The sequence below is a fragment of the Mustela erminea genome, chromosome 6 (assembly GCF_009829155.1).
Source record: "Mustela erminea isolate mMusErm1 chromosome 6, mMusErm1.Pri, whole genome shotgun sequence".
Taxonomy (NCBI): domain Eukaryota; kingdom Metazoa; phylum Chordata; class Mammalia; order Carnivora; family Mustelidae; genus Mustela; species Mustela erminea.
In genome coordinates, this window is record NC_045619.1 from 104,912,726 (window position 1) to 104,940,292 (window position 27,567).

General features: G+C 58.8%; 1 protein-coding gene across 2 annotated transcripts in view; it reads left to right on the forward strand.

The window, feature by feature from the left end:
* Nucleotides 1-26,181, forward strand: part of TSPAN11 (tetraspanin 11) — a 65,517-nt gene extending 39,336 nt beyond the window's left edge. The window contains exons 4-8 of one of the 2 annotated variants that reach the window (XM_032349098.1): nt 10,681-10,755; nt 11,641-11,745; nt 14,574-14,732; nt 15,069-15,155; nt 15,350-21,455. In XM_032349098.1, the coding sequence (XP_032204989.1) occupies nt 10,681-10,755; nt 11,641-11,745; nt 14,574-14,732; nt 15,069-15,155; nt 15,350-15,358 (435 nt within the window). In that variant the 3' untranslated portion in view covers nt 15,359-21,455. The other variant, XM_032349097.1, reaches the window with a different exon arrangement.
* Nucleotides 26,182-27,567: the final 1,386 nt, after the last annotated feature.

Sequence of the window (27,567 nt, forward strand, 5' to 3'; positions counted from 1 at the left end):
AGCTTGGGCGGGACCACGTCCTTGATGGAAGCTGGTCGTGGAGGAAGGACCCCGCTGACCCGGAAGGGCTGGGGGTTGCCCGCATCTCCCCATCGCTCGTTTCTCAGCCTCACCTTACTTTGTCAGTGTCCATCAGCCACCCAGGCATGGTGGTCACAGCCTTGTCTGGTTGGTGGCGCGCTGACCTTTGAATCCGCTGCCCACATGCTTCAAAAGGATGGATTCTGAGCCCCAGGCTTGGAGAGCCCCGACTTCTCTCTGTCAGAGCAAGAGAGCCTTTCCAGGCCCTGTATGTCTGGTGCAGAGGAGGCCGAGAAATGGGCAAGATGACTCTTGACTCTTGTCAAGACTCCTGAGGAGGAAGTAGGATGCATATTTCCTCAAGAGTCTGCCTTGAAGCAAGAGGGCGGCTCCAGAGACCCATCCAGTCAGCCTGTGCCCCACCTCTCCCAGCGGGGGCCGGCTGTGGTCTTTCTAGAGAGGCTTGTTCCGCGCCGGACAGCCACACAGCTGCCTGATGGAATGCGGCCCCTCTTCCTCTCAAGACCTTGGCAGATCTTTCCCATCACCCTCCTTAATTCGGGGGCTGTGCAGAAGGGACTGCCAGGGCGCGAACTCTCCACCCATCCCCTTAGCCAGAGAGAAAAATAGACTTGCCTAAGGTCACAGAGCCAGGAATTGGCAAAGCCTGGTCAACACCCAAGTCTTGGTCCAGGGCCTTTTCTGCTGCCCCCCGGCTGGCTTTGCACGCCCCCCCCACCCCCGCTTTTGGATGCTTCCAGCACAAGGAATGGGCATTCACTTTCCATGGGATTCAGGACCTATGGTTTGCATTCCGGGTGAAAAGCAAAGCCCTTTGAGGACTGGGGGTCAGTTACCCGGCGGCCTGTCACCTGATCTAGTCAAAAGTGAAGGTCAAGCTTCAAGCTGCAGGCAGCGGGACAGGCAGCAGCTCTGTTCGTGTACCAAAGACGACACGTTGACCTAGCTGGAGAAAGCCCAACTTGGCCGTGTGTGGGTCAATGATCACCCTATAGTGGGGGCTCTCTCTGCCCCTCTCCCTCAGAGTAGGGCTGACCAAGGAGACTCAGAGACAGTGTGTGTGTGTGTGTGTGTGTGTGTGTGTGTGTCAGGAGGGCAGGGGATGGCTGCTAGATATCAGACTTTCGTATCCCAAATCCAAGAGTTTACTTAGCTTGCCATGATGCCCTCTTGTCATTTGGTTGCTGCTTCTTTCCTTAGCAGATCCTGAGTTTAGCCACAGGACAGGAAGGAGACATGCTACAGTCCTTCTCCCCTAATGAAGCCCAGTCTGGCCTTGATGACTGGGGGGGGTGGGGGTAAGGGGGATCTGAACCCCACATAGCCCTTCACAACTTACTCAGAAGCCTGTGGGTCCACACAGGTATTTCGACCTTCCTAGGGACATTTCCTCCCCACTGGTGTGACAGTGTCTCTCACGGCACGAGCTCACACCCACGAGGATGGCTGGCCGCTGAGGAAAACTGAGTCCAGTGGAAACTCTCCTCATTCTGAGGCCCCAGGCACATGGTCAGTGAGGCCGAGGCTGTGGCCACTGTTGGGCTCTGAGAGTTTCCTGCCCTACCAAGGGCCCTGGGTGCAGACAGAGCGCAGGAGCCCCCCCTTCCCATCCAGGAGGCGAGGTTTCTGATCCACACCTCATTCCCATCATGGATCCACGGTCCTCCCTGTGCCCCTGGGCCTGGGACAGGAGCAGTGACTACACAGGTGTCCAGCTGGGCTCCTTTCTTGCCGGGTTGTGGCGCTGGCTTTGGGAAAGCCATGCCTCCATATTGGCCTGCAGTGCCCCGCTCCGTCTCCCCGCACATCTCACGGAGGTTTTAGGGGAGTTGACTGTCAGTTGAAAAGGAAGATCCAGGAGGCAGAGAGATGGCAGCAAAAGGGCTTCGTTCCTGATGAGGCTGATTGGAGTGTGTGGCTTTATAGCTGCGGCCAGAAGCCTTAGCCGCTGGTCGGCTTTGGTTGAGACAGGCCCGCAAGCCTTTCTAAGAACTGCCCCACTAAACTCACGGCATGTTGGAGAGCAGAGAAGCTGGCATCATGAGGACAGGCTGGCCCCGAGATGAAGGAGGAAGGCCCACTCCCCAGACAGATAGGACAAGCAGTGAGTAAGGAGGAGAGAAGCCGGGGTGGTGGGGGTAGAGGGGTGGTGGCAAAGCCCCTACACATCACAGACTGAAGAAGCTGCAGCACAGAGATATTTCTCCCCATCTAAGCCCCACATTTTATGCGGAAGGCCCAGAGAGGGTGAGTGATTTGCCCAGGGTCACACAGCCTCCTGTCCCAGAGGCAAGCTGGACCCAGACGCCTAGGCCAGGGCACCTTGTGTGGCATCACTCTTCTCTGACTGGCACTTTCCTGGGTTCCAGATCCCCCTCTCTTAGGCTGCAGCAGGTGGAAACGGTCACCACCTGCCTGTTTCAGCCATTTTTCCTTGTGGGAAAGCCCATTCTCAGAATTTCCTGCTTTACAGGGCACAAGGCAGGAGAAGCAGGGAAGAGTCTAGTGAGGAAAAAGAGACACCTGTATCAAAAAGCAAAGAACCTTCTGGGGGATTTAAATTCCTGTTTCCATCTGGTCAGAACCTCTGACCTCTCTGAGCCTCAGAACTTCTCCTAACCTCCAGACTTGGTAGGAATTTCTCCTGCTCAGCCTTCCCTCTCCCCTGTAGCCAACCTTGCCCTAGAATTACCATCACCGGGGACCTGTCACAGGCCCCATCTGTGGTCCTGCCCTGGCCCCGTATGCAATCTCATTTGTTCTCATCTGCCCCAGAACCTGCACAGGGTCCTACGGGCTGCACCCCATCTCTCCTGCAGCCTGGGAGAAGATACCAACAGGAAACGTCTGGATCCTTCTGGGGGGACAACAGGGAGCAGCAGTTAGCCATTTCCCCTGTGCCCAATCCATCAGGCAGAAGCATGCCTCTGAGTTCTCTGGGCCATGTCTCCCCTGCCCAGGAGCCCGGCCTCATCCTGCTCGCCAGGGTGGAGGGGCTAGATGGTGGGGGCGGTGAGCACTGGGCTGGGGCCCACAGGACTAGAGGTCACCTTCATCCTCCGAACAGTGACATCTCCTTACAGGAATGGCTTGAGGCTCTCAAGCCCACATCCTCTCTCTCCTGCACGAACAGTCCGGCAGCAGCACCTCTGAGTCCTGACTGCCTCCGGCCGGTGGTTAATAGCCAGAAAATGATGTGCCCTGCGGTCATCGCCGCTGAAACAGCTGACTCCGTCGTTTCCAGCTGGGCCTTGGCTGTTTGCAGCTCCCTGACCCTAGCCTGCCGCTAGCACCCTCTCTCTCACACACACAGTCACGCAGGAAGCCTCTGGCTCTGCCCTTCTCCCTGCAATTTAACCTCAGCAGCAGCTTGTGTCTCCTCTCCTCTTCCACTGCTACTGCTGCTGCTGCTGCTGCTGCTGCCCTGCTCTGAGAATGGGCTCTACCCCCACCCCCACCTGCTGGGCCACCCCGCCTCCTCAGTTTTCCAGCTGTGGCTCCGTTTCTGGGTTTCTGTCTCTGATAGTGCGGAATAGCAGAGGAGGCAGGGGATGGAAAGCTTGGGCGAAGTTCCCTTCTTTGCGGCAGAATCAGCCCAAAGAGGAGTTCCAAAAGCCCAACTGTATAAAGTTCTTAAAACTAACTGCAGGGAGGGCCCCAGCTGGTGCCGAGCTGCCTGGACTTGTGCCCCACTCCCCCCCACAAGTGTAACAATGCCCCAGAAATGGCGTCTGGGGCCCAGCTTGCCCGATGCAGTATTAGTCCATCCGAAGAGTCAATCCCTAATTAATCACCGGAGTGTCACCATGAGAAATGTTTCCACACAGCTCCTGCCGAGCTTCTCATTAAAGAAAGTGTTGGTTTGGTTTAGACAGTGCTGTGCTGTTCCAGCTTCGTTTTGGATCTATAGCTTTAGAAAACATCCAACTTCGCTTCTAGTCCAAACGGTACCATTAAAAAATTAAAGAGAACAAAAATGTGGAGGGTACCGAGGGAGGATAAATGTCCGCGTCGCCTTCTGTGCTTAGCAGCCTGGTTCCTTCCATGCTCGGGGTCCACTGTGCTAGAGTTTGAAGTGGCCTCGTTCCTACAGGGCACTGGGCACAGGGGCTGCAAGAACTTCCTGTAGAAGTCTCACTCCTGATTTGTCTCAGAGCAAGCCTCAGTGGTTGCTTCTGGAAGGACTGGGGGCAGGCCTGAGTGCAGGGACCAGCCAGTCACAAAAATCCTAGGGTGGCTGGAGGTCAGGGAGGAGTTGGGGCGGGGTGGGTCCGGTTCACCCCAAGTTTCCCCAGGGACTGTGAGGACCAAACAAGATACAGGTTAGAGCAGGGGGGCGAAGGAGGACCAAAGTCGCTGTAGTGCTGGGGAACAAGACACGTGTGAGACCCAGGAGTCTGACGGAGGCTCAGAAACAAGGATGTCCACAGTGAGGTCATGGTCAGGAACTTCTGGCATGGGGGTGGGGGTGTTGGGAAGGCCTCGCCTAAGCTGAGACTCAATGGCCAACGACGTGTGACACAGACGCGGTCGGGACAGTGAGTCCCAGGCTGGGGCATGGAGAGCAGCCCAAAGGCCTGCGGCCTCTGGTGTGCAGGGCGCTGTACACACACACACACACACACACACACACACACACCACCCCACCCCACCCCACCCCACCCCCAGGGAGTGCCGCACAGCCTGGGAGGCCGCTGGGCTTTGAGATGAGAGCCGTGGCCATGATCCTGGCCCAGGCAGGAAGGTAGGGCGCCAAGCAGGGGAAGCCACTGCTGAGGAAGGAGCCTGCCTAGGAGAGGCCCCCTGGAGCACACCTGGCCTGCCCTGCTGGCACTGGGGGCTACAGCTGAGGATCTCACTGTATCCACCCCAGGGGTTTTGCAGTGAGCCCATCCAACCCCCCATCCCTGGGCAGTGGGGACAATACAGTGAGTCAGCATGCCATCTCCGGGTCTGGCTTCTGGGCTCAGCCATGTTCTTGCCATGTGACCTCAGACCAGCAGCTCTGCCTCCCGGTGCATGTGTCTCGGGATTCCCGGGAGGCTGACGTTGTCGGTGCTCGCCTGGCCACATGATGAGTGCGGCTGTGCTCATCTCTGGCAGGAAGAGTACTCATAAGCAGGCCGGGTCCTCACTGCCCCAGGGCCCCCACTGTGTGCACTCTGGGCCACTGTGGTGAGGGGGCACTGACCCTGCCAAGGAACGGTTCCTGGCTCTCCCTTGCACCCTGGTGGGAGGGTGTCTTTCCGTGGCTCCCGCCGTAGAGGACGATATCTCCTCTGCTTTTTTTTTTTTTTCATACTTTATTTTTTTTATAAAATATAATGTATTATTAGCCCCAGGGGTACAGGTCTGTGAATCGTCAGGTTTACACACTTCACAGCACTCACCATAGCACATACCCTCCCCAATGTCCAAAACCCCACTACCCTCTTTCTACCCTTCTCCAGCCCCGCTCAGTTTGTTTTGTGACATTAAGAGTCTCTTATGGTTTGTCTCCCTCCCGAGCCCATCTTGTTTCATTTATTCTTTTCCTACCCCCCAAACCCCCCACGTTGGATCACCACTTCCTCATATCAGGGAGATCATATGATAGTTGTCTTTCTCTGCTTGACTTATTTCGCTAAGCATGATACCCTCTAGTTCCATCCACGTCGTCGCAAATGGCAAGATTTCATTTCTTTTGATGGCTGCATAGTATTCCATTGTGTATGTATACCACATCTTCTTGATCCATTCATCTGTTGCTGGACATCTAGGTTCTTTCCATAGTTTGGCTATTGTGGACATTGCTGCTATAAACATTCGGGTGCACGTGCCCCTTCGGATCACTACATTTGTATCTTTAGGGTAGATACCCAGTAGTGCAATTGCTGGGCACGGTGGCGCACCCTTAGCTGGGTTATTGCCTCCTGCAACTTAGGCCCATGGGCCCTGGCCTGGCTTGGTTCGCTTGGGGCAGCCGGACAGCCCGGGGCCTGGTAAGTCCTGACTTACACTGAAGTGGGACACCTCTGAGTTACAAACAGGGTGTCTGAGGTCTGTCACCCCCGGGCTGTCTTCATGCTTCCTGGAGCCAGCAGCGGCCCAGCCCTCCCGACTCCCATGGGGGAAGCCAGGGGACAGCCAGCTGTGACATTTCAGGAGGCACCTGAACTAATAGCATCCCCATGACAGCCCCCAGTGCCCCAGGGCCTGGGAACCGAAGCCCTGGAGGCTTCCCTGGCCCTTCCTGAAGTCAGAGAAAGCCATTTCCTGCTAGAGTCCCCTCTGAGGCAGGCACAGAGGGAGCCCCTCGCGTGCTTCTGTCTGTTCAGTCCCAGGCCTCCTGGGAATTAGACAGCCTGCCTCAGACCTTCCTTTTCATGTCTCCCAGAGGGCAGAGGGGCACATATGCAAATCAGAAGCCTTCGGATATGAAGTTGAATGTGTAAATCAGTTTCTCAGTCTTGGCCCCCGTGACACTAGTCCAGATCGTTCTTTGCCACGGGGCCTGTCCTGTGTGCTGGGGAATGTTCGCCAGCATCCTTGGCCTCTCCCCGCAAGATGCTGGCGGCCTCCTTTCCCCAGGTGTGATAATAAAAATGTCTGCAGACATTGCCACATTGTCCCCTGGGGGCAAAATCGTGCCCACTTGAGAACCACCGGTATCAATTAAACTACAGTAACAATCCCGTGTCCCCCACAGATCAGAAGATGGCCAAGCTCCTGCCCCCCAGCATGGGGCCAGCATATGCTGGCCTGTCCCCTCGGCCCCACACCATGCTTGGTAAGAAGGGCACCCACAGGTCTTGATCCGGTGACGTTTACCGAGCGTGCGTCTAGACCCAACCCCGTTCCGGGCACTGGGAAAGACCCCAAAGCACCAGAAGCCCACAGGCCTTCAGGGGAGGTGGGGCCATAACACCCCAAGCAAGGGAAACCATAAAGTGGTGGGCAAGGTCGCATCGCCCACCCAGCCCGTGAGGAACAGGATGGCAGGCCGAGGGCTGATGCAGGGACAGGCCAAAGTCTAGCTGGGGAGAAGGAACCACGCAGAATGTTGTATCGAAGGGGGAGCAGATGAAGCACCCTGTGGGCTGGAGGCCAACACCCACTGTGGACCCAGGGAAGGCTCAGGGGAGGCCACGGCCAAGCTGGGTGATGAAGGACAGGCAGGCCCTGGAATTCCAGGCAGGGGGACACTGCGGGCAAACACCCGGAGGCCGGGCGGCTAGGCCTGTGTTTCGGGAACCGTGTACAGGAACAGCACTGCTTTGCAGATTTGCGGCCTCTGTGCCGGAGACGTGCTGGGGTGATGCAGCACACTGAGGGAGTCAGGGAGGCTTGGTAACCGTGGAAGGGGAAGTGGCAAAGGCAAGGCATTTGTCACAGCTCATGGCCTCGCGTGGCAAACCCCCACTAGCCTGGCCCCACTCCCCAGGGCTCCAGCCCGCCAACTCCAGAGGAAGAGCCGCCAGGACCCTCCGTGCAGGAGGATCCCAGCGAGCATGAACCTTTGCCTGCTTCCTGGGAGCCGTGATTCATGGCTCCCCACGGCCTCCCCCGCGTAGGTGAGTCACGCACCTGCAGCTCTCCTGCCACCAAAGCCACTGCCTGGGGCCCGTGCCCATGCCGGCCAGCCACCCAGCCTGTCTGTCCTCTCCCTGGCAGCCCGCTGTCGGACCCCCAAAACCCCAAGGACCTCTGAGCAGCCGGGGCTCCTGGGCGGGAGGGAGCCCTGTCCCCACTCCTGACAGCTCCGTCTGGTGGAGTAGCCCGTGTGATGCCTCCCAAGAGGTTTGAGGGGCTGGCGTGTACTAGTGTGGGCCGCCATGACGTCAGGGCTGTGGTTCAGGTCTCTCCCTTCCCGTCACCCCCTTCCCAGCGCAGCGTCAGCTCCAGCGGTGGCAGTGACTTCCCTGGGGAGTGGCAGGCCACTGCCGAGTCTTCATGACGCCGTCCAGCACAACTCTCGGCTGACAGTCCCCCGTGATCCGGGATCGTGAGCAGTGAGGGGGAGAGGAGCCTCTCCCACCCCTACAGAGGGAAGGCGGCCAGACGCCAAGATGCTGTCCTCCTGCTGCCAGCGACCAGCGTAGTCCCGTTCAGTTACGGGCTCCCTCGGCTCTGCCTCCCATGCCCCAGAGGGCAACTGAGGGTGCAGCAGGGAGCCTGGGAGCCGCCGGCTGGCCGTGCCTGCACGCAGGATCCTGTGTGGTAGGAGGGGGGTAGCCTCCAAGCGCTGGGCTCAGGGGGTTGTGGGGGGCAGTTTGGAGTGAGCAGGAAGGGCAGCCGAGTCCGAGAGGAGCTGCTGGATGTCAGTGCCGCTCTGGGCTGTCTCAGGACGGGAACAGCCTGGCCCAGGCCACTGGGCCTGCCACTGGCTGACGAGTCTGGCTCCCCTCGGGCTGTCTGTCACCCACAAGCTCTGGGAGTGAGAAGCAGGTCAGTCCACCGTGAAGCTTAATTTCCTCCCTCTGGGTCCTTCCAGCTGCTCGGGGTGGACAGGACATCGAAGGGGCCATTCTCCCCATCCACAGGCTCAGTCCCACAGGTACGGCCACCGCGTGTGGCCCTGGGTGCTGCACCGTGTGCAGGACTTGAGGAGGCCAAAACCCAGCTCGCCCGACTCTCAGAGCCACGTGTTCTCTTTGGGACGCCGGACCCGTGTCTCTCAGAGCCTGCAGGTGGCAGAGCCCGAGGCCCACCAGAGCTCACTGACGTTCCACCACCGTTCTTCAGGTTTCCAGACCTCCTCAGGCAGAGAGGGCCCATCCACAGGCCTCTCGTCAGCCCCTGCCTGCAGACCTGCACAGCACCCCACACGTTCCCTTGCCCCAGACACACAGGGCCTTCCTTCAGCAGACCTCTCCCGGGGTTTGAGAAACCCCCGAGCCCCAGGAAATATGCCCTCATGGGCCTGCAGCTTCCTCCTCCATTTCTAGACCTCACCCCAGGTGCCCTGGAGATTATAGACAGCCTGAGCCTCCATCCAGAGGCGGCACAGGGCTGACAAGGCTGCTGGGTCCCCCACTTCACCGCACCAGCCTTCTCCACAGCCTCACCTAGGGGTGGCCGGGGGTTGCCCGATCCTGGTGGGGGATGGACCAAGCTCGGACATGCAGACCAGAGGCCTTTTCTGGGGCGGCACGGAGCTTGGGGCACATAGGGGAGGAGGTACCAGGGACCTCCTTTTGGACTCTTGCCATCATTCTGAGCTTCCCTCACCCCGGGGGCTGGGCAGTTGTGAGCCTGAGAGACCGTGGGCTCAGTAAAATGGCTGTGGGTGAGGCGCGCAGTTGACTTAACTTGACTTAACTTGCCCGTGGATGGAACGTTCTTCGTGAAAAGAAATACCCTCTCCTCCCTCTGTGTTTAAGTCCTGCCCATGCCTGGCTCCATGCTGGGCTCTGGGAGATAGTCAGGCAAGGTCTCGGGGCCCGTGGACTCACATCACCCCCCAACTGGCCCGACAGCCCCTGCCCTGCCAGCTGTCTTCTCATCACGTCCCCTCCTGCCGGCATTCCTTCCCCTACTTGGAGGAGTCCTGGAGTTTCAGGGCTCCTTCAGAGGCTGAGTGTCTCCTGCAATCCAGGGATCCCAGTGACCATGGCCAGGCTGACGGGTGGTGCCTGGGGGAGAAGGAGGTGTCACCAACTGTTGTGCATGGGGCATGCGTCGCTGCTGGGCTGCCACAGAGGGCTCCCGTTTCAGGCACCAGTGCTCCTTTGCTCCTCCTCCTCTCTCCCTCCCTTTGTGCCCTCTCCCCTGCCTGGAGCTCCTCCCCGTCCCGTCCTAGCCAGATGGGCCTAACACACATGTCTGACCTGTTGGCCTCTGCAAGAACACCCCAGGATGGAACAGTGTCCCAGAGCCTCCTGCCTTGCAGATACAGGAAAGGTCACAGCCGAAAGCAGAGCCAGGAAACCAGCCCACAGGCCAGGAAGCGTGCAGAGCAGCCCCGAGCCTGGACAAGGCCAAGCAGTGGTGGCGACCGGAATTTAGAATGCACTGCAGGGCCATGAAGGGCCCAATACCTTTCCCCGGGCAGGTGCCTTTTGCAATTTCCTGAGCCTTGGCGGCTGCCCAGCCTCTTCTGCTCCCTCCACTTCCCTCTGCACTCTCCAGGCTTTGCACATGCTCTCCCCTCTGCCTGGCACATGCTTCCTGCCTTCTTCACCTGGAAGCTCCTCCTTAGAGATGCCATTCAGGTGTCACCTCCTCCAGGAAGCCTTCTTTGACTGCCTTCCTCCACCTAGGACCGCCCATCTTTTCTGGGACTTGCCCCTTTGTAACGTTTGTAACACAGCATTATAATCACTTACTTATCTGTGCCCTCTTTGAGGGCTATGACTGTCTTACTTAGGATATCCAGCACATAGTGGGTGTTTAATGAGCACTGGTTGGGTGGGTGGGCTAAGGAACTGAAAGTAGACCAGTGGGTGAAGGGGTGAGTGGGGAACTCCATGCCAGCAGGTGGGAAAGGCAAGTCTATCCAGAGCTATTGGGAAGAGGGGGAAGATAGTATGAGTGATGGGGTCCCTGGTGGGTCACCCCACCCCCCTCACTGCTTGGGGGAGACATTTGTCATAGGGAGAACCATCTGCCTACTGGGGCCTGATCCTTGTGGTGACCACCTTCACTCCTTTCTCCTAGTATTTCTGCCTGTTGCTGGTGATCTTCCTGGTTGAGCTGGTGGCGGGGGTCCTGGCCCACCTGTACTACCAGAGGGTGAGTGCAAATGTCCTACTATGTTCCCCATCAGCACCCCCCCCCACCCCGGAGGCGACAGCAGCATGGGGCAGGGTGAACAGGAATGGGGGAGCTAGGGCAGTGACACCCCAGGGGGATCTTGACTCCCAGGCCCCATCAGTCCTCGGCACATCAGGTCCTCCTTCTTGTCCCACTTCCGGCAATTCTCTGCCCCATCTGGGGATCTGATGTGTTGAGTGTGGGAATCAGAGAGTGGGGACACCCCACGGGAGGTGGGGTGGCCCGTCTCCCCTCCAAAGCAGAGATAGAGGACGAAACCAGCTGTCAGGCATCCAAGGACCAAGGCTGGGGCCAGGGCTGCCTGCCGGACTATGAAGACCACCCCAGGCCTCGCCTACCTGCGTCGGTCAAGGACAAATTGGCCAGTCAGGTGCCTTCCCACCGGGTGCTGTGAGTCAGGGGTTCAAGATCATGACCGGCATGAGACAGATGACCACACCGGTTCTTTTAAGCCAGTACCCGTACAACCGATGGCTTCCCACAGGGTAACTGTAAATATTTTGAGTATCACCTCATGATCAAATGAAAAAAAGATTTTACACTTCCCTCTCCCTGGGTCCCAGGTTCATTGCCCTCCCACTGGCTTTGAGCCGGCCCCTCCCCAGCCCAGCCCTGCCCATCTCCTCTCTGGAGATAGAAGATGCGTATGCATCCTCTCTCCAGGAACCCCGTGTCCTGTGCCGTCTCCTATGGACGCTCCCGTTACACTGGGACCCCTCTGCCCTCACACCGCTCAGCATGCCCGGTGCTTGGGAATGAGCTGGCCTGGCTCGGGGTGGGCCTTGGGGGGCAAGACGGGCCTGAGCGATTCTGCTGATGGCGCCTTCCCTCTCCGCTCTCCAGCTCAGTGACGAACTAAAGCAGCACCTGGCCCGGACTCTGGCCGAGAACTACAGGCAGCCCGGAGCCGCGGACATCACAACGTCCGTAGACCGTCTCCAGCAGGACGTAAGCACCCGCCCGGCCAGCTTGAAGGCCGTGCGCACGTGGGCCCAGATCCCCACTCTGTCTCTTCCTGTCTGTGACCCCGTGCCGGTTACTTACCTTCTCTGAGCTTTACTTGCCTCTAAGGTGCGGCCTCATAGGGCATGTTGGGCATTCAGTACAATCACATCTGCAGAAGTCTGTACTGCCATGAAAAGTGTGTACTGAGCCCACACTCTGTCCTGATCCCTCCTGTGCCTGGCCCCTCACCGTAGCCCCCCGGCCCCACAGCCCCCCTTCAGTGCTTCCTCCAAGCCCCACCCCTGCTGCCTTTCCCTGCTGGGCCCCTGTGGGCAGCCAGCTAGCTGTGCAAGGGGAAGGAGCCTCCTTCTGCCCAGGGATCTGGGCTCCTTCCACTGCAGTGCTGCCTGCTTCCTCCCCTGGGAGCAGAGCCGAGGTCCCTCAGGTGGGATCTGTAACAGGCAGTCCGGCCGCTGTAAAAGCTTCCCAGTGGTGAGCTGCGGGGCAGAAAGGGGGTCTTTCCAAGAAGAGGCTCAGCAAATCCCTCCAGTGAGGCCTGGGGTCCTGCCAGGGATAGAGCAGGGGCAGATGGAGCTCAGACCTTCTCTGGGCTGTAGGATAGCCGCTAGCCATGTGTGGCCGTGCACATTTAAATTTAATATAAATGCCACCTCCTCAGTCACTAGCCACACTCCCGTGCCCAATAACCTTTATACATGGTTAGTGGCACCAAATTGGACAGCACAGTAAAAGCAAAAGTAAAAGGCATTTCCATCATTGTAGAAAGTTCTTTGGGACAGTGTGGCTCCAGGATCCCGATGGTTTGGGGTCTGCGAATTTAAGGAAGCTCTACCTGCCCGTTCTGGTCCCCCTTCTTCCTGCCAACCCACCTCAAGCCTTAGCCTGCCACCTCTGTCACTACAGACCCCTCCCTGGGCCTGAGGCCTAGGTCTTTTTTCCAGGAATACCGGGGAAGTCGGCAGAGCAGAAGTTAGTGGGGCTCGGAGCGCTAGGGAATTTTAGTTCAGTGGGGGAGGCACCTGCCTCATCTCCCCAAGACTGGCTTAGCTCCCAATAGGCTCTGCACAGAGGCATCTCTTGGGCTCTGCTCTAGTGGCTAGGGGCCCCCGTGTACACACAGGTACACCCACACCCACACCCACATGCTCAGCCCACGCACACGCTGCTGGTCAGCCCTGTCCAAAGCTCAGTCTGCACTTGTGGGGACTCCCTCATGAGAAACTGAGCCTGAATCTGCCCTCGAGGCTTTCTGCCCAGAGCCCCACACACATCAGGCACGGGCAGCCAGCACTAGTCTGGGAGGCCCCTCAGAGTGGAAGAAAGAGCTGGGGAGGCCAACTGGGGGGACCAGAAAGGAGTGCCTGCGTTTGCCTCTGTGGGGAGGACAGGAGGGGCAGTCAGAGAGTGGAGAACAGCATGAGGAAGGGCACCGCTGGGGGCCAGCGTCTGCCAATGCCCAGGGCCTCCATGGGCACCAGAACGTATGGCCCTCAACCCACATGTGCCAGCCACAGCCAGAACCAGGGGGCATGAGGGAACTTGGGCCCCAGCCTGCCGCCGAGGAGACAGCCCCGAGAAGGCGGTGGCCTGAGGCCAGGGCCAGCATCTGGGCTGTAGGCTGCGCCCCGCTATGTCCCATGGCGCCCACACACCTGTATTCAGGAAAGGAGCATCACGAGAGGGAGTCTCTTCCTGACGGCTCAGCCCTGCAGGGCTCTCTTCTCCGGGCTTCCCAGAACCACCTCTCCTGGCCCTCACGCAACCCGGCGTGGGGGTACATCGTTAGCCCCGTTGACAGGTGACAAAAAGGAAGCCCAGAGAGGCTGAGTCTCCTGTGCAGGGGACACACGGAAGTATAATCCCACATGACTTCCGGCACCCCCCGCCGTTCCTGGCTCTGTGAGCCCCTCCGTCCTGCCTGATTCCTCGGGGCTCCTCCTCTTCCTTGTGCCCTTCCAGGCCCATGAGCAGAGCCGCTCACCCCTCCTCCTTGGATCTACTCAGCCCCCGTCTCCCTGGGTCTCTCCTAGTAAGCCACCAAGATGGATCAGAAAGCCAGGAACCACCTGGTTCACGTGAGCCCCAGCTAGCCTCACTCCTGGCACACAGTAGCTGCCTAGCACATGCTTGGTAACGAAGGGTACCTCTCACCCTGCCTGCTGCCCACACACCAGAGATGGCCTCAACACAGCTGACTCTGTGGCTCTCCACTCCTCCTCTCAGAAGGGCAAGAGAGAAGCAATGTCCTGTGCGTCACTGGAGTCCAGGAGGGCGCTTTCCTGCTCTGGAGCCCCCCGGCCAGCACTGACCTGCCCGTTTTGGGGCTCCGGGACCCTCTGTGTCCTTGCAGGTCTGAGGGCTCTGAGGCTTCAGGGTTTCAGTGAGGGTCCAGGAGCCTCTAGTGAGGCTGGGTTCCTGCCCCCTGGGTGACTCCCGCCACGGTATGGTCTTGGCCCTGCCCTGGGCTCTGCCCAGGAATATACGGCCCCACTCTCTCAGGGACCCACCTGCTTCTACTCCCCGCTCATCTACTCACAGACCCTCCCTGCCCTCAGGACCGCCGGCGTCATCTCCTTACAGGACTTGGGTGGCCAGAAGGGCTCTCGTCTCGCAGCTGGCTTCTGTACCTGCAGGGACAGAAGGGCCCCAAAGAGACCAGCTCCTTGCTCAAAATAGGCACAGGAAAACTCACAGGGAGAACAAAGAGGGGGTGGGTTAATATCCAAATACTTCGTCCTGCAGCCCTGCCATGGAGGGGCCGGAGGGCCCCATGTGCACTCTTTGCCCCCAGCCTCTGTCTCTCCCTCCAGTTCAAGTGCTGTGGGAGTAACAGCTCTGCCGACTGGCAGCACAGCGCCTACATCCTGTCTCAGGAGGCCGAGGGCCGCCGGGTGCCGGATAGCTGCTGCAAGACGGTGGTGACCCGCTGTGGCCAGCGGGCCCATCCCTCCAACATCTACAAGGTGGAGGTAAGCGCCCAAGGTCCCGGCCATCCAGGAGCCCCCGCCCCCAACCCGTGAAGTACAGGGACATGGGGACCAGGGGCGCAGGACACACGAACACACTGGCCTTGAGGCAAGAAGAGGCCCTCAATGGTCTGCACAAAAAGCCCTGGGGAATTCTCAGACATCATGGCAGGCCCCTGGGTCACCTGCAAAGCCTGTGGGCAACTGAAAGGCTGGACCAGACCATTTAAGCCTCTGGCCTGCCTTCAGCTGGGTGGACTGCAGCTCCCCTGCCAGCCCTCCCCTCCCCAGCCTCGCCGGCTTCTGGGCCACCCTGTGTCACCTGCCCTTACTTTGCAGGGCGGCTGCATCACGAAGCTAGAACAGTTCCTGGCTGACCACCTGCTGCTCATGGGGGCGGTGGGCATCGGGGTGGCCTGTCTGCAGGTGAGCTTTGTGGGGGGGTGGACTTGGGACAGGGGGTTGTCTAGAAGATCTGGGAACCCGTCTCCCATTAGCGAGGATTGCAAATCACCTGCCATCTGCACACCCCTGTGCTGCCCTGCCCTCCCCTCCCCTCCTCCTCTCCCCACCTTCCCTCGGCAGCCAAGGGTGAATCACATAGTCACTCTGTTCCCCAGAAAAGATGAAGGAAAATGCCCGGGGGCCCCGGGGGCCCTCTTGAACTTAAAAGAGACCTGGGAGGAGAGTGAGTGCGTGTGAGCTCAGGTATGTGCCTGCACCGTGTGTGTGCACGTGGGCGTGTATGCATAGCCTGCTGGGGTGTGTGTGGGCCGCGGGCTGTCTGCATGCATCTCAGCGTATGTGGGGTTGTATGCATGGGTATGTGTATAGGTGTGCTTGTGCACGTGTGTGTATGTGCATGTACATGCACTCGTCCCTGTGTGTGTGTGCACATGGATGTGTGCTAATGGATGTGTGCTCCCTGTGCACACCCAGGTCTCCGCTCTGAGCTAGGCCTTCTGCTGTTTCGGGGCTCCATCTGGCCCCCCGCTAACCCCCAGGATGTCAGTGGTGCTCTCCCAGTGGCTCCAGTCCAGGGTCCATAGAGGGGAGTCAGGAGGGGCACCCTGGGGTGGCAGATACAGGCGGCAAGGGCCCAGCGGGTGCTAGAGGGAGTTCCAGCCTGCCCGGCCCTTCCTGCTCCTTGGACCACAGGCACTGACCAGGGGACGGGTGAGAGCAGTGGCCGGGGCATCAGAGGCCCTGGGGCCAACCCTGCCTCTGGTCCTGTGCCCCTCAGAGCCCTTACATCCCTGCCCCACCACGGCTTCCTCCACAAAATGGGGATCATATCCCCAACACATAAGGTCTAGATCAGAATGAGGTGATGAATGTGACCCACTCTCTGTGCCCGGCACACGTGAAGGCCTCCCCGTAAGTGCACGTGGCTATTGTCCAGCTATCTGCAGACCTCAGAGCGGTCTCAGGTACTTTCTGTCATCGGATCTCCACCGCATCCTGAGACCCCGCACCCAGCGAGTGTCCGCATTCTCCCATTTTACAGATCAAAAAGTTGAGACCCAGAAAAAAAACTTCCCGAGGGTGTCACATCCTGAACAGGCACCCAGGTCTCCTGGCTCTTGGTCTTTTGCTTTCCCCAGCTCCTTCCAGCCCCTCCCCCACCCCGCCCCAGCAGAGAGTTCCATGGAAAGCAAAGCCGGGGCTGTAGGGCATGGAGAACCTGCGAGGGTGGGGCTCCTCCCAGATCACCGCGTGGCCTAGCCACGTCTGCCTGTGCGCCCGGGGGATCTAGCAGCAGCCTCGCCCCTGGGGCTCTACCCGCTGGAGGGGGGGCACCCGGCAACCTCGGGCTGGTTATTCCATCTCTGGGCCTCAGGTCCTCGTTTGTAAAATGGGGCTAATTATCCCTAGTTTGGTGAGAGGATTAGCAATATATATGTAAATCACTTGGCTCATCGCTGAGCAGATAGCAGGTGTTCAATAAATGGTATCCATCATTATTTGATTCATTTCCACATGGGCACATTGTCTCTCGAAAAAGCCTTCTCAGAAAGTTGTTTCCTGCCCCTCCACCCCCACTGGTTCGCAGGCAGGCCAGGAGCCCCGGGGGGACATCAGACGCCCCCTCTCTGCACTTCCCTAGCACAGGCCTTCTGAGCTGGGCAGTTGCCACCGGGGCCTGAGGAAGGGCTGCTGTGTGCTCCAGCCCCTGGGTCCACTGGAGTTTCCAGAAACCTGCTGTCTGCTCCAGGTGTATGGACCTGTGCAGCGTGAACACTGACCAGGCCAGGACCACATTCTCCACCCCTTTCTTCCAGACCTCTCTGGCCTTGGGAGCCTGTAGAAGCTGAGGACAGGGCCAGTGAGGCCGGGGTCAGGGAGGGATCTGCCAGTACCCCAAGCCTAAGGTCAAGGTGAAACAAGGGGGGAGGCAGATGCTGCCCAGGGGACCATCTTGTCGGGCAGGCTGCCGCGGGCCTGCAGAGGCTTCCTCCTCACACACACACACACCCATGGAATCTCGGTCCCCCTCAGCTCGCTGTCCCTCAGAAGGAGCTTCCTCTGGCCTCCGCTGTGGACCCCACCGTTGTCCAGCCTCTCCCCTCCTTTGGGCTCCTGCTGGAGCTCCGGCAGCTAAGCCTCGGTCACAGCGCCCTCTGCTGGCCGATGCTGGAACTAAGCTCCCCAAGCCCAGGTTGGCCGCCAGCCGGGAGGAAGGGCTCAGGCCTGGCCTGCGCCCGGGCTCCCAGTCTTCATGCATCAGAGCAGGCGCCAGGCGCCTTCCCCAACCATGCCCCCAGCCTGGTCCTTCCAAGACCCCCAAGGCTCAAGAGATAAGGCGGTGTCCTGCTTCCCTAGTCTCCAGGACCAGAGGAGACCTTGCTATGAAGTCAGAGGGCCTCCCCTCTTAGTATGTGACCTTGAGGAAGTCACATTCCCTCTCTGAGCCTCAGGTTCCTTTCCTATAAAACGGAGGAGGTGGACTTTTTCAAGCCTTCTGTGAAGAGGCAGTCTTTCCTGACCTGCCTAGGTGAGACATGGGGAGGAGCTGCTCGGGTTGAAGCAGGGGTTGGGCTCTAAGGTTCCATGATTTCAGGTAAGGATGCCACCTCAGTGAGACTCATGTGCTGCAGTTATTCTAGAAGGTCAAAGCACGTCTTGTAAATGGTGTGAATGCCAATCAGAAAACGCGACTGTTTGGGGTTTGGCCACGAGTGTCTTGTGGCCCCGTGGTTGTGTGGACCAGACACTAATACTGGTGGCAGGCTGGAGGGACAGAGGATCTCCACAGAGCCTCTGTGGCCGCAGGCTTCAACCTTGGCTGCATAAGGAGGCCACCTGGCAAGCTTTAGAACTGGCCAGGCTACACCGCAGCACCATCAAATCACACCGTCTGGGGCTTTGGCACCCAGACACCAGCATCCTGTAAAGCTCCCTGGTGGGTTCCGTGTGCACCCAGGCTGAGAACACTGGCCCATGTGAGTGACAGGAGCCACGGAGCATCTGGAAGTCAGACGTGGGAGAGGTCAGGCGCCAGGAGAAGATGGCACCATCACTGAAGTCCTTAAGCACCTGAAGGCAGATGGGGGGCGGGGGGAGCAAGGAGACGTTCCCAGGAGGGACCAGAGGACAGACAGGAGCCACGGGTAGAATTTACAAGGAGACAGAGAGGAGAATTTTTTAACACTGAGAATTTTCTAGCAGCAGTCCCTGCGGAACACAAAGCTGTGTGTGGCTGCAGGTGCAGCAAAGCCGGGGGTCTGGCCAGGACACTGCAGCGGGGCGCCCTGTCCTTGGTAGGCAGCTCATCCCTCCCACGCTGCAGCCAGACGTTCTGGGCATGCACCTGTTACTTCCAGCAAGACCCTGCAGGGCCCCTCTGTCCACCCCAGGCATCGGATTCACGACTCAGGATTTTCAGACTAGAAAGGGATAACTGGGGCCTTGAGGTGCCTCCAAATCAGACTTTTCCTTCTAGGAGGTGCAGCGAGCCCTGGTCGTATGGGATCAGGCTCAGACTGTCTGGGATGAGGCAGAGAACGCTGGGCCCACCCTGTTCCTATGCCTCTGAAGACACCAAGCCCCATGGTGTGCTTACTGGCTCACAGCCACACAGCCGCCAGCTTCCCTTATGGGCAGACTACTCTGGCAGGGAAACTTCTGCCCTGAAAGGATGTAGTGGCTCAGCTCCCTTTCCTACCGCCCTGCTCACACACACACTCTGGAAGCCTCCATGCAGAGGCTGAAGGGAGAGCTACTCTGCGCCCGGTGCCGGGCCCACAAGAGGGCAGGATGTGTCCCCTTCTCCCAGCAAGCTTTCACTCTAGGGAGAGGACACACAGAACATGGGTTGTCGCCTGCAGTCAGGGGTGCTGTGCAAGTGTGAGACTTGGTGTTTGGGGGAGCTCATAGGAGGCTATAACCTGTCATGGGCAGTCAAGGAAGGCTTCCTGGAGGAAGTGATAGTTAATTAAATCTTGAAGGAGTCTGACAGGAAGAATCAAGAGGGGGAAGAGTGGTAGCGTGAGGGAATTGGATTTATAAAGCCCTGCTGGCTGCTGTGGGGGAAGAGCTTTATCCTGAGGGCTCAGGAGAGCCACTTTCTGGCCTCTCAGAGGCTCAGGGTGTGGGAGGGGAACCGTGATGTTGTTCCTATCATCCTCGTTTTTAAAGAATCTCTCCAGGGTAGGCTGCCAACCAGTGAATAGTCTGGAGGCTTTCCTATTGATAAAGGGAGCTTTGATGCTCAGAGAGGGATATAACTGTGCCCAAGGTCCCACAGCCCCAAAGAGAATCTACCCTACTCCCACCCCGAGGTTCCAGACTGGAACATGTCACAGAGCCAGGAAAATTCACAAGACAGCCATCATTGGGGTCTGCAAGTCATTAAAAGGAAAACTGAAAGATCATATTGGATTGGCTTCCTGGGACCTCCCTGGCCCTTCCTTGATGCTCTTGATAACAATGAGGTATTGGCCCAAAAACCTCAAAAGAACCTGAAAGCACACCCCCTCCCTGTTCAAATGGCCCCATCAGGGGACAAGTGCTGTACCTAGGCAGGCTGCCAGGAGAGGCCGCCGGGCACCATGCAGCCCTGCTCCCCCCGGCTGAGTCACAACCCCCCAGCCAGTCCCCACCCTTCCTGCCTCTGCACTCAATTTGTCCCACATTTTCTCTGCTCATCCTGCTGGCCACCTGAAGCCACTGGTGCAGGTTTCTGCATGTCTTCTCTCGGGAAGGAGACGCTGGGGCTCGCTTAGGGACCAGAGGGCATCTAGTACTCCTCTGGACGAATGAGGGTGCTTGTGTGTGTGCACGCGTGTGTTGATGAGTGCATCCTTGACCCCTCTGCATGTGTCGGGGGCTGGGGGGGTGTGGACGCGCACGATAAGATTCTGTCCCATACACCTCCCCGCTCATGTGCCTTCCCTGGGAGGAAGCTCCACTCCCTCAGGCCCCTGGCACGGACCATAGACCATAGAAGATGTGGCCACAAGTCTGTGCAGGGCCAACTCTTCCCATATGGCCTTCCTCTCAGCAAGAACCAGAAAGATCCAGGTAACCGCACAGATTAGCCATCAAAGCACAAGCTGGGGACAGGGAAGAGGGTGTGCCTCACGACACCTGGGTGGCCTGGCTGTGATGGCCCCTGCCAAAGCCTGTGGGAGAGGAGATGACCTGGCGGGCCGCCTTCAGCTTGGGGCCCCGAATCTAGATGTGGATCAGCACAGCTCTGAGTGCCGAGTCTGAAAGCTGAAAGCTGTGCTCGCGGGGCCCCACCATCCTCCCGGGGAAGGAATGGAGAGTGCGGGAGAAGGGGCGAGAAGCAGCGCTCCTCCTGGGCCCCCTCCTTAAGCCAGCCTTGCAAGGAGGAGCCAGATGCCTGCGGGCACCTCGGCGGCTCCACCAGCCTCCCCTCCCCCCCACTGGTCAGAGCTCCGGGCGCACCCAGATGTGCTCTGGCAAGATCCGGTCAGCAGCAGCTATTGGAAACATTTGGGAGCAATGGGGGCATGTACCCCGTCTCTAGGGAAGTCCCCCTTTGCCCTCGCACCACAGGAGAGTCACGGGGCTGCCCTCATGGCGCCTCCGCCCTGTGTGCAGGGAGTCGGGATCCAATGGCATCGCTGCGATGCACACAGTCATGGGCCTCCACCGTCATGGGCCGTCATGGGCCTCCTGGGTCTGACACAGCCCCAGCTTCTTGTCCTGCATTTTAGAGATCAGCAAAGTAAGGCCCTGCAGGGGGATGGTGACTTTCCTGGACTATCCTGCTTTGGGCAGGACGCTCTCATGCCTCCTTGTTCAGCTAGTGGATGTGACCAGGGGCTGGCGTGGGCCGCGTTGCAAGCTGACTTCCAGGGTGAGTTGGTGACAGCTCTGGAGGTCCCTCTGTTTCCCCTGTGGCTTTTGTACATCAGAGATTTGACTACGAACCTTAGTTCTGCCCTGGAGTCTGAGAGCAGCACGACACAGACAGAATTTGTCCTGGAGAAGAGCAGCTTCAGACAGCCGTGAGGAGCGGAACGAAGACCCTGCAGGATCTAGTTAAATTAGACCATCTCTGGTGGCCGCAAACCCGTAGGGGACGGCTTGTTAGAAATGCAGAATCTCCCGGCCCTACCCCAGGCCTCCCGAGTTGGAATCTGCCCTTTGTCAAGGTCCCCACGTGTGCACCCGAGTGGGACCAGCCTGCCCCAGGGCGGTCCGGGGACAGCAGCTTCCTGGGCTTCTGACTTCTCTCTGCCCCTCTGCTTTCTCCACCCGGCAGATCTGCGGGATGGTTCTCACCTGCTGCCTACACCAGAGGCTCCAGCTGCATTTTTACTAACCGCCAACTGCATCCCCCTCTGACGGCCCTTCCCAAGGACAGGGGCCCAGATCCCACCCTCCAGGCCTGCGGAGTCAGCCTCAGCTTGCCCAGAAACTCCCAGAAACAGCCCCTCCGCTTTGCCGAGCCCCTTTGGACCTACCAAGTGCCCAAGACCCTGACCCCTGCGGTTCTCCCTGCCAGGCCAGGGTCCCTCGGCCCCCTCCCTCTACTTCCAAATGCTCACTGCCAGGATCCCCAAGCGGGGGAACCCATCCGTCAGCGCCCCTCCCTTCACCAGCCGTGAGGGGTCCGTGGACTGCAGGAGGGTGAGAATCAGAGCCTCTGCTCCCTCCCAGCTCCGGAAACTGGAATGAAGGTCTGAAGACTCCAGCTCCTCTGGGACTCTTTGCATTGGGCACGTGAGCTCCCCACTGGTGCTGAGCCCCCTCCTCTTATCCCTGCTTGGTGTCCTTTTCTCTCCCCATTGGGAAATACTTAGGGTGGGGGCAGTTAGGGTCAGCTCTGCCCTCAGAAGACCCAGCCCTTTGATGTGCCCACCCCCACACCTTCTCACCTGTAAGGGAGTGCCCTTCCAGGGCCACTGGTTCCTTCCCGCAGTGCCCAGCAGTGGAGAGGTGTGCAGTTAGGACCCTAGAGCTGGGGTTAGGCAGAGATGGCTGGTGGCAGAGCCAGGGAGCGGACCAAGGCAAGTAAAGTGGCCACCACATGGGCACATGCTGTCCCAGGAGACCATGACCTTGAGCCCCAGTCCACAGTAATACGCCCCTCAGGGATCTCCTCTCTATGGCCTGATTCTCAGGCCATGCCTGGAATGCCAGGTTTTTAAAATGATCTCCAGCTCTTCCTGTTGGTGGGAGTGAAAAACCCTTCCTGATTAGGCCAAATCACAGACCCAGCAAAGCTAGAGCTACGGAGAAGGAGCAGCTCTGAGTAGAGGGGTACTCTGCCCTGAACCCCGTTTCTCCAGGGCCCGCAGTCCCTGGCCACATGGCCACCACCGAGCCGCCTCCAGGAGCCATCGCTCCGCTTCCCAGAGTGAATTCAGTCCCTTCCTTCATTCTCCCTGAATCAGGCAGGGAATTTTTTAGGAAGAACTTTCTCAAATACTAAGGGAGAATCGGACAAAAGGAAAACCCTGGGAAATGGACAGTACAGATGCTGGCAGTCTTCCAAAGAACAGGTGTCAACCTGAAAGTCAGCCACAGGGACCCCCACCTCCCCCAAGGGGGAGCTGTCCCAAGTAGGTAGCTTGTAGCCAGAGAAGCCGGCACCCAGCTCCTGTATCTTCCAGGTCCCATGCTGCCCATGCTGGGGAACCTTTCACACCCCACCATGAGAGGGTGGCCCCTTGTTGCTAAGATCAAGACCAAGAAAAGTCACACCTTGCCTCCCAACTCCTTCCAAGTCCCAGTATGATGACCACAGCTCTTGGTAACCTGCATCAGTCCTGTGTGAAGGGCATTCTCTCTCCCTAACACAGGTCATTGCTGCCCCCAAACACAGCCCCCAGCTGGACAGAAGCTCTGCCCCCTCAGAACACAGATCACACACACGCACAGAGGGAGGACCAGCTTCCCAGGGCAGATGACTTCCCGACCCTGGCGGTCCTCCAGGACCTACTGGAACCCCAGCTGGCTTATCCCCTCTGTCCTCAGGGCCCTGGGGTTGCTGATGCAAACTCATTAACAGGGAGACTAGCTTTCCAGAAATCCTGGACGGCACCAAGGCTGGAAGAAACGGTACAGGGGCTATGTTTGCTACCCTCCAACTCCTTAGGACTCGTGCAGGCAATTGGGAAATGACTGATCCCCAAGCTCTCCGCAGGGCTAGGAGGCAGACTGACAGGTCTCACCAAGGGAGGGCTGAAAGCTGCGTTCTTTCTTGGAGGGGCCGGTGGAAAGCGGTGATGCCCGGGGAGGGTCTGGGTGCTGTGGTACCTGAGGTCAGCGGGGCTTGTGGAGGTGGGACGGGGTGATCGGCAGACATCCTGGCCCCAGCCCCACATGGGATTAGGCCATCCGGGCGGAGGGTGGGATTAGCTGTGATTCTACCCTGGGCACTGTCCCACCCTGACAGCAGCAGGAGGACAGAGGGTCCAAGCTGCAGAGACTGAATGACCCAGAGTTTTAGAGAACGCTCCTCTGCTTATCCGTGCCCACAGCACAGAGGGAAGGCAGAGACAGAGGGAACGGAGGCCCAGGGTACAGCTGGATCTGGCTCAGGACACGCTGAAGGCTGGAGTCCAGAGCCCAGGAGGCGCCCACCCTACTTGAGAGCGTGCGGATCTGCACCCAGGACACTGCTTGAAGGCTGACGTGCTCACGAGTTCCTTGGAGGGAGAGAGAAGGGCATCACGACTGTTGAAAGCTGTTATCAGTCGTGCGTGAGCACACAGGGACCCAGAAAAGAAGCCAAGGCAGTGGCTGGAAACCACGCGGCCTGAGTCACACATCCTGACCCTTCCCTCTGCCCGCGCCCTGGGGCAGCCACCCTCAGAGAACATGGCCTGTCCCCGACTCGGGATGACCCGTCTCATTGATTTCACTCATTCATTTTCTTGGGGAGGCAGGAGTGAAATCCAGCCTTTGGTGAGGGAATGAGACTTGCTTCAAAGGTCTATGAAACTTTCTTCTCCTTACGTCTCCCAGGAGCCTTGCCCCAAATCCGGGGCGGGGGGTGCTGTGGGGGGCAGTGCTCAGGCCTTGCCAAAGGGGAGGTCCTGGTGGTTACTGAGGGCCTACTGTGTGCTTAGAATGTGCTAGTCACATAAGTGCTTTCTCTCATGCTGGTCGCTACAAGATACAGTCTCCCACTCTAAGACAACAAAATTAAGGCTCCAAGCTGCTAAGAGATGGGCAAGTCAGTGGCCGTGGCTGCTGTCGGGCACCCCCAGCTGGGTGGCAGCCAGGGGCGCTGGGCTGGGAGCCCCCGCTGCTCGGTGTCCTCCTGCTCTCCGGCTCTGCTGGAAGCTGTCAGGCTGACGTTCAGGAACATCGTGTCCCTCGGGGGTCACTGTCCAATAGCAGCAGCAGGGCAGATGAACCACCACATCTGCAGTCAGCAGAGCGGCCTGGCTTCTTTCCCATGGACATCCAGGCTGTGGGGTGGCTCAGGCAGCAGGCGGGGCCCTGGGGACCTAGGGACCGCTGCTAGGGGAATGGCCTACTTGTCACCTCGGGTGCCGGTGCTGACACCGGGTGAGAGCAGACGGGACCTCAGCAAGGGAACCGCACAGGGCATGTGAAATCTCACACCCAGGAGAGAGCACATCTTGGGGCACGGAGGGCTGGTGAGGGCATGACAAAGACCTGTCCCTGCCCCTTGCGGGGCCCCGGGGGGAAAGTCCCACAACACAGGCACTCAGAGCCACCCTAGGTGGGGAGGAGACCCCCCGGGGGGCCACGTTAACCACCTTCCCTCCCCTGCATTGCTGTTGCAGGGTTCCGGGGCGGGTGGGGGGTGCACAGTGTGGGCTCTGTCTCACAGAGCTGATGGCCTGGAATCTTTTCAGGCCACTCAGCCAGTGCGCGGTCATAGCCACTTAGGCCTGGAAGGACCAGCGCAACTTGGGGGTGGGGGTGGGGCAGTGATGTGCCCCCAGAATCCTCGCGCCCTGCAGTCAGGCTGGGTCTTCGAATCGGTCCCTCTGGTCCATCCCAGGGTTTGGAGGCAGAGTAAGTGGACTGAAACACCTTCATCCCCACCCACCCTGCTTTCAGCCTTGCAAACATTCTCCACTTCTGGCCACCTGGGGCCTGGGGAGAGAAGGGGAGGACTAGGGGAAGGCGGTTGACTAGCTACGGAGAAAACGCATCCTTTGTATCACTGCTGGGTGGCGCTCCTGTGGCCGAGGGTGCTAGTGATGTCTCGGAACCAGACGTTCTCAAGCCAAAGGATGCATCAGGCCACCCAGAGGACTCACCCCCAGAGCGTCCCCTCTGCAGGTGCAGGGCGGAGAACTTGGCGTTTCTAACAAGTTCCCAGGTGATGCTGGCACTGCTGGCCCCTGGACCCACCCTCTGAGGACCGCTGCTTCAGGCCACCCCACCAAGGACGCTCGGCCACCTTCCTTTGTATGCGCATCAGCCCTCAGCATCGCCAGGATGTCTGGCGGGAGCCCAGCCCATTCGCCACGCAAGTGCAGACCGCGAATGCGCCTCTTCTGCCGTGCCTTCTTGTGGCGCCTGCTCTGCCCTCTGTGTGGGTCTGTAACCGTGATGGAAGACCAGGTGCCTGGTCATCTTCCTGGAAGGGAGCAGATTAGGTTCCCAGCCCCGTCTTCTGTGTGCCTTGGGAGAGTTCGGCTCCGTTCTCATCGCCCCCACTTTCTAGTGTAGCACAAGGGCCCCGCCCTGCCTGTCCTGCAGCCTCCCGTGTGCCCCCTTCCCCTCCTGCTTCCGCCCCTGACACACCCTGTGCAAGTGCCACTAGCAATTCCAGGCAGCCCAGTAGTAGGCCGGATGGGCTTCTGGAACCAGCTGGCCCATGGATATGGGTCGTCACAATATTTTAGAAACTGAGAAGTTGCCTTAACCTACTGCATATAGAGAACTTACTGTATCTTTGTGAACATGGCCCTGTCCTTAGCTGGCCTCCATGTAAGCCTGGCCTCACCTGCTGGGAGGCACGATAATAAAGGACTTCTATCTAGGACTACCTTCTGTTGCTTTTTTCCTGCTCTGCAGGGAAATCTCAGATCATCATTTCATCAGATGTCTTTCAACCCACTGTACGTGCTGGAGCAGACATTAGTCATGGGGAGGAGGAGTGGAAGGGGGAGCCCTATTAGGAAACCTACTGACCACACTGATTGGGGTCCTGCCTACCCTTTTTCTTGGTCTGGCTCCCACCTATTCTTTGTTTGAACAGACCTTGCCTCGCCTATACGCATGCCATTCTGCAAGCAAGAGCCAGGCTCCAACAAGTGGCTTGGACTGCATTCCTCCGAACGCTCTCTGCCGGAGGTCAGCCAGTGTCCCTGCACCACTCACCATGATGCACGGACGGCTCTGGTCGTGCACCTGCCATTTGCATGTCCTGTGGGCATCACCTGGGGCTGGCTGCAGTAGAGGCTGCATGTGGTGCGGGGTCTGGGGCAAGGGGCCCCCAGCGGCTGGCCCTCAGGCTCCCGGCTTTTAGACACACACTTTTACCTACTGGACCCCCAGCCCGTCTCATTCCAGAGTGACTGTGTTCCTTCACCTGGACCAGCGAATTCGTCTCCATCCCCAAATCCAAAGTGGGACCCTCTTTCCTCCAAATGCAAAAAGACTTCAATCTTAGTACTCAGGGAGCTGAGGGCATCAGGTTACGCAGTGTGGAGCCACAGGTCAATGCTTTGATGACACAAACCATTCATTCGATCTCATCTACTCATCTGTCTAGGAAACTTCGTGGGGTGGGTAAGAGGGACAGCCTGAACAGTCCCTGGGAAAGCTGGGGGTCCCAAGATGGTGAGACTGGGGTGGGTTGGGGAAGCAGATGGGAAGTGAGCCTCTGACCTGGAGAAAAGTTGGAAGGGCCTGTTCCCTTGATATGTAAGCAGATTTCGTCTGCAAGCCTGGTCAGCTCTCATGGGTTTCCCTGGAACCCTGGGTCAAGATCACTCCCTGAATAGCCGCAGCAGCAGCCCTCTGGTGGGTTGCATATTAGACAGGGAATGGATCCCGCCCAGGGCCCATGCAAGGTCATCTATGTTGTTGGACCCAGACATCTGGTCTCCTCCAGCACCACTGTGAGTGTGCATGTGTGTGCACATGCGTGGAAGAACACAAGTGTGCCTGGGAGGGACACGCTTCTGTCTGGGCCCCCACCTTCTGCACAGCACAGTGGGTGAGTGTCACTGCCGTCTAGAAAGGCTCTGGTGGCCAGTAGGGGACTCAGGTAGGTGGGCAGCAGCAAGGTCTGTGAAGTTTTCCACCAGCTGGCCCTGTCCTGTCCAGAGCTACTGCTTCCCAGCAGGTGCCAATGCTTCAAGTCAGCCCGAATGCCAAGCTGTCATGTCACCACAAGGTGGGCTCACTTTGAGCTGGGACCCTG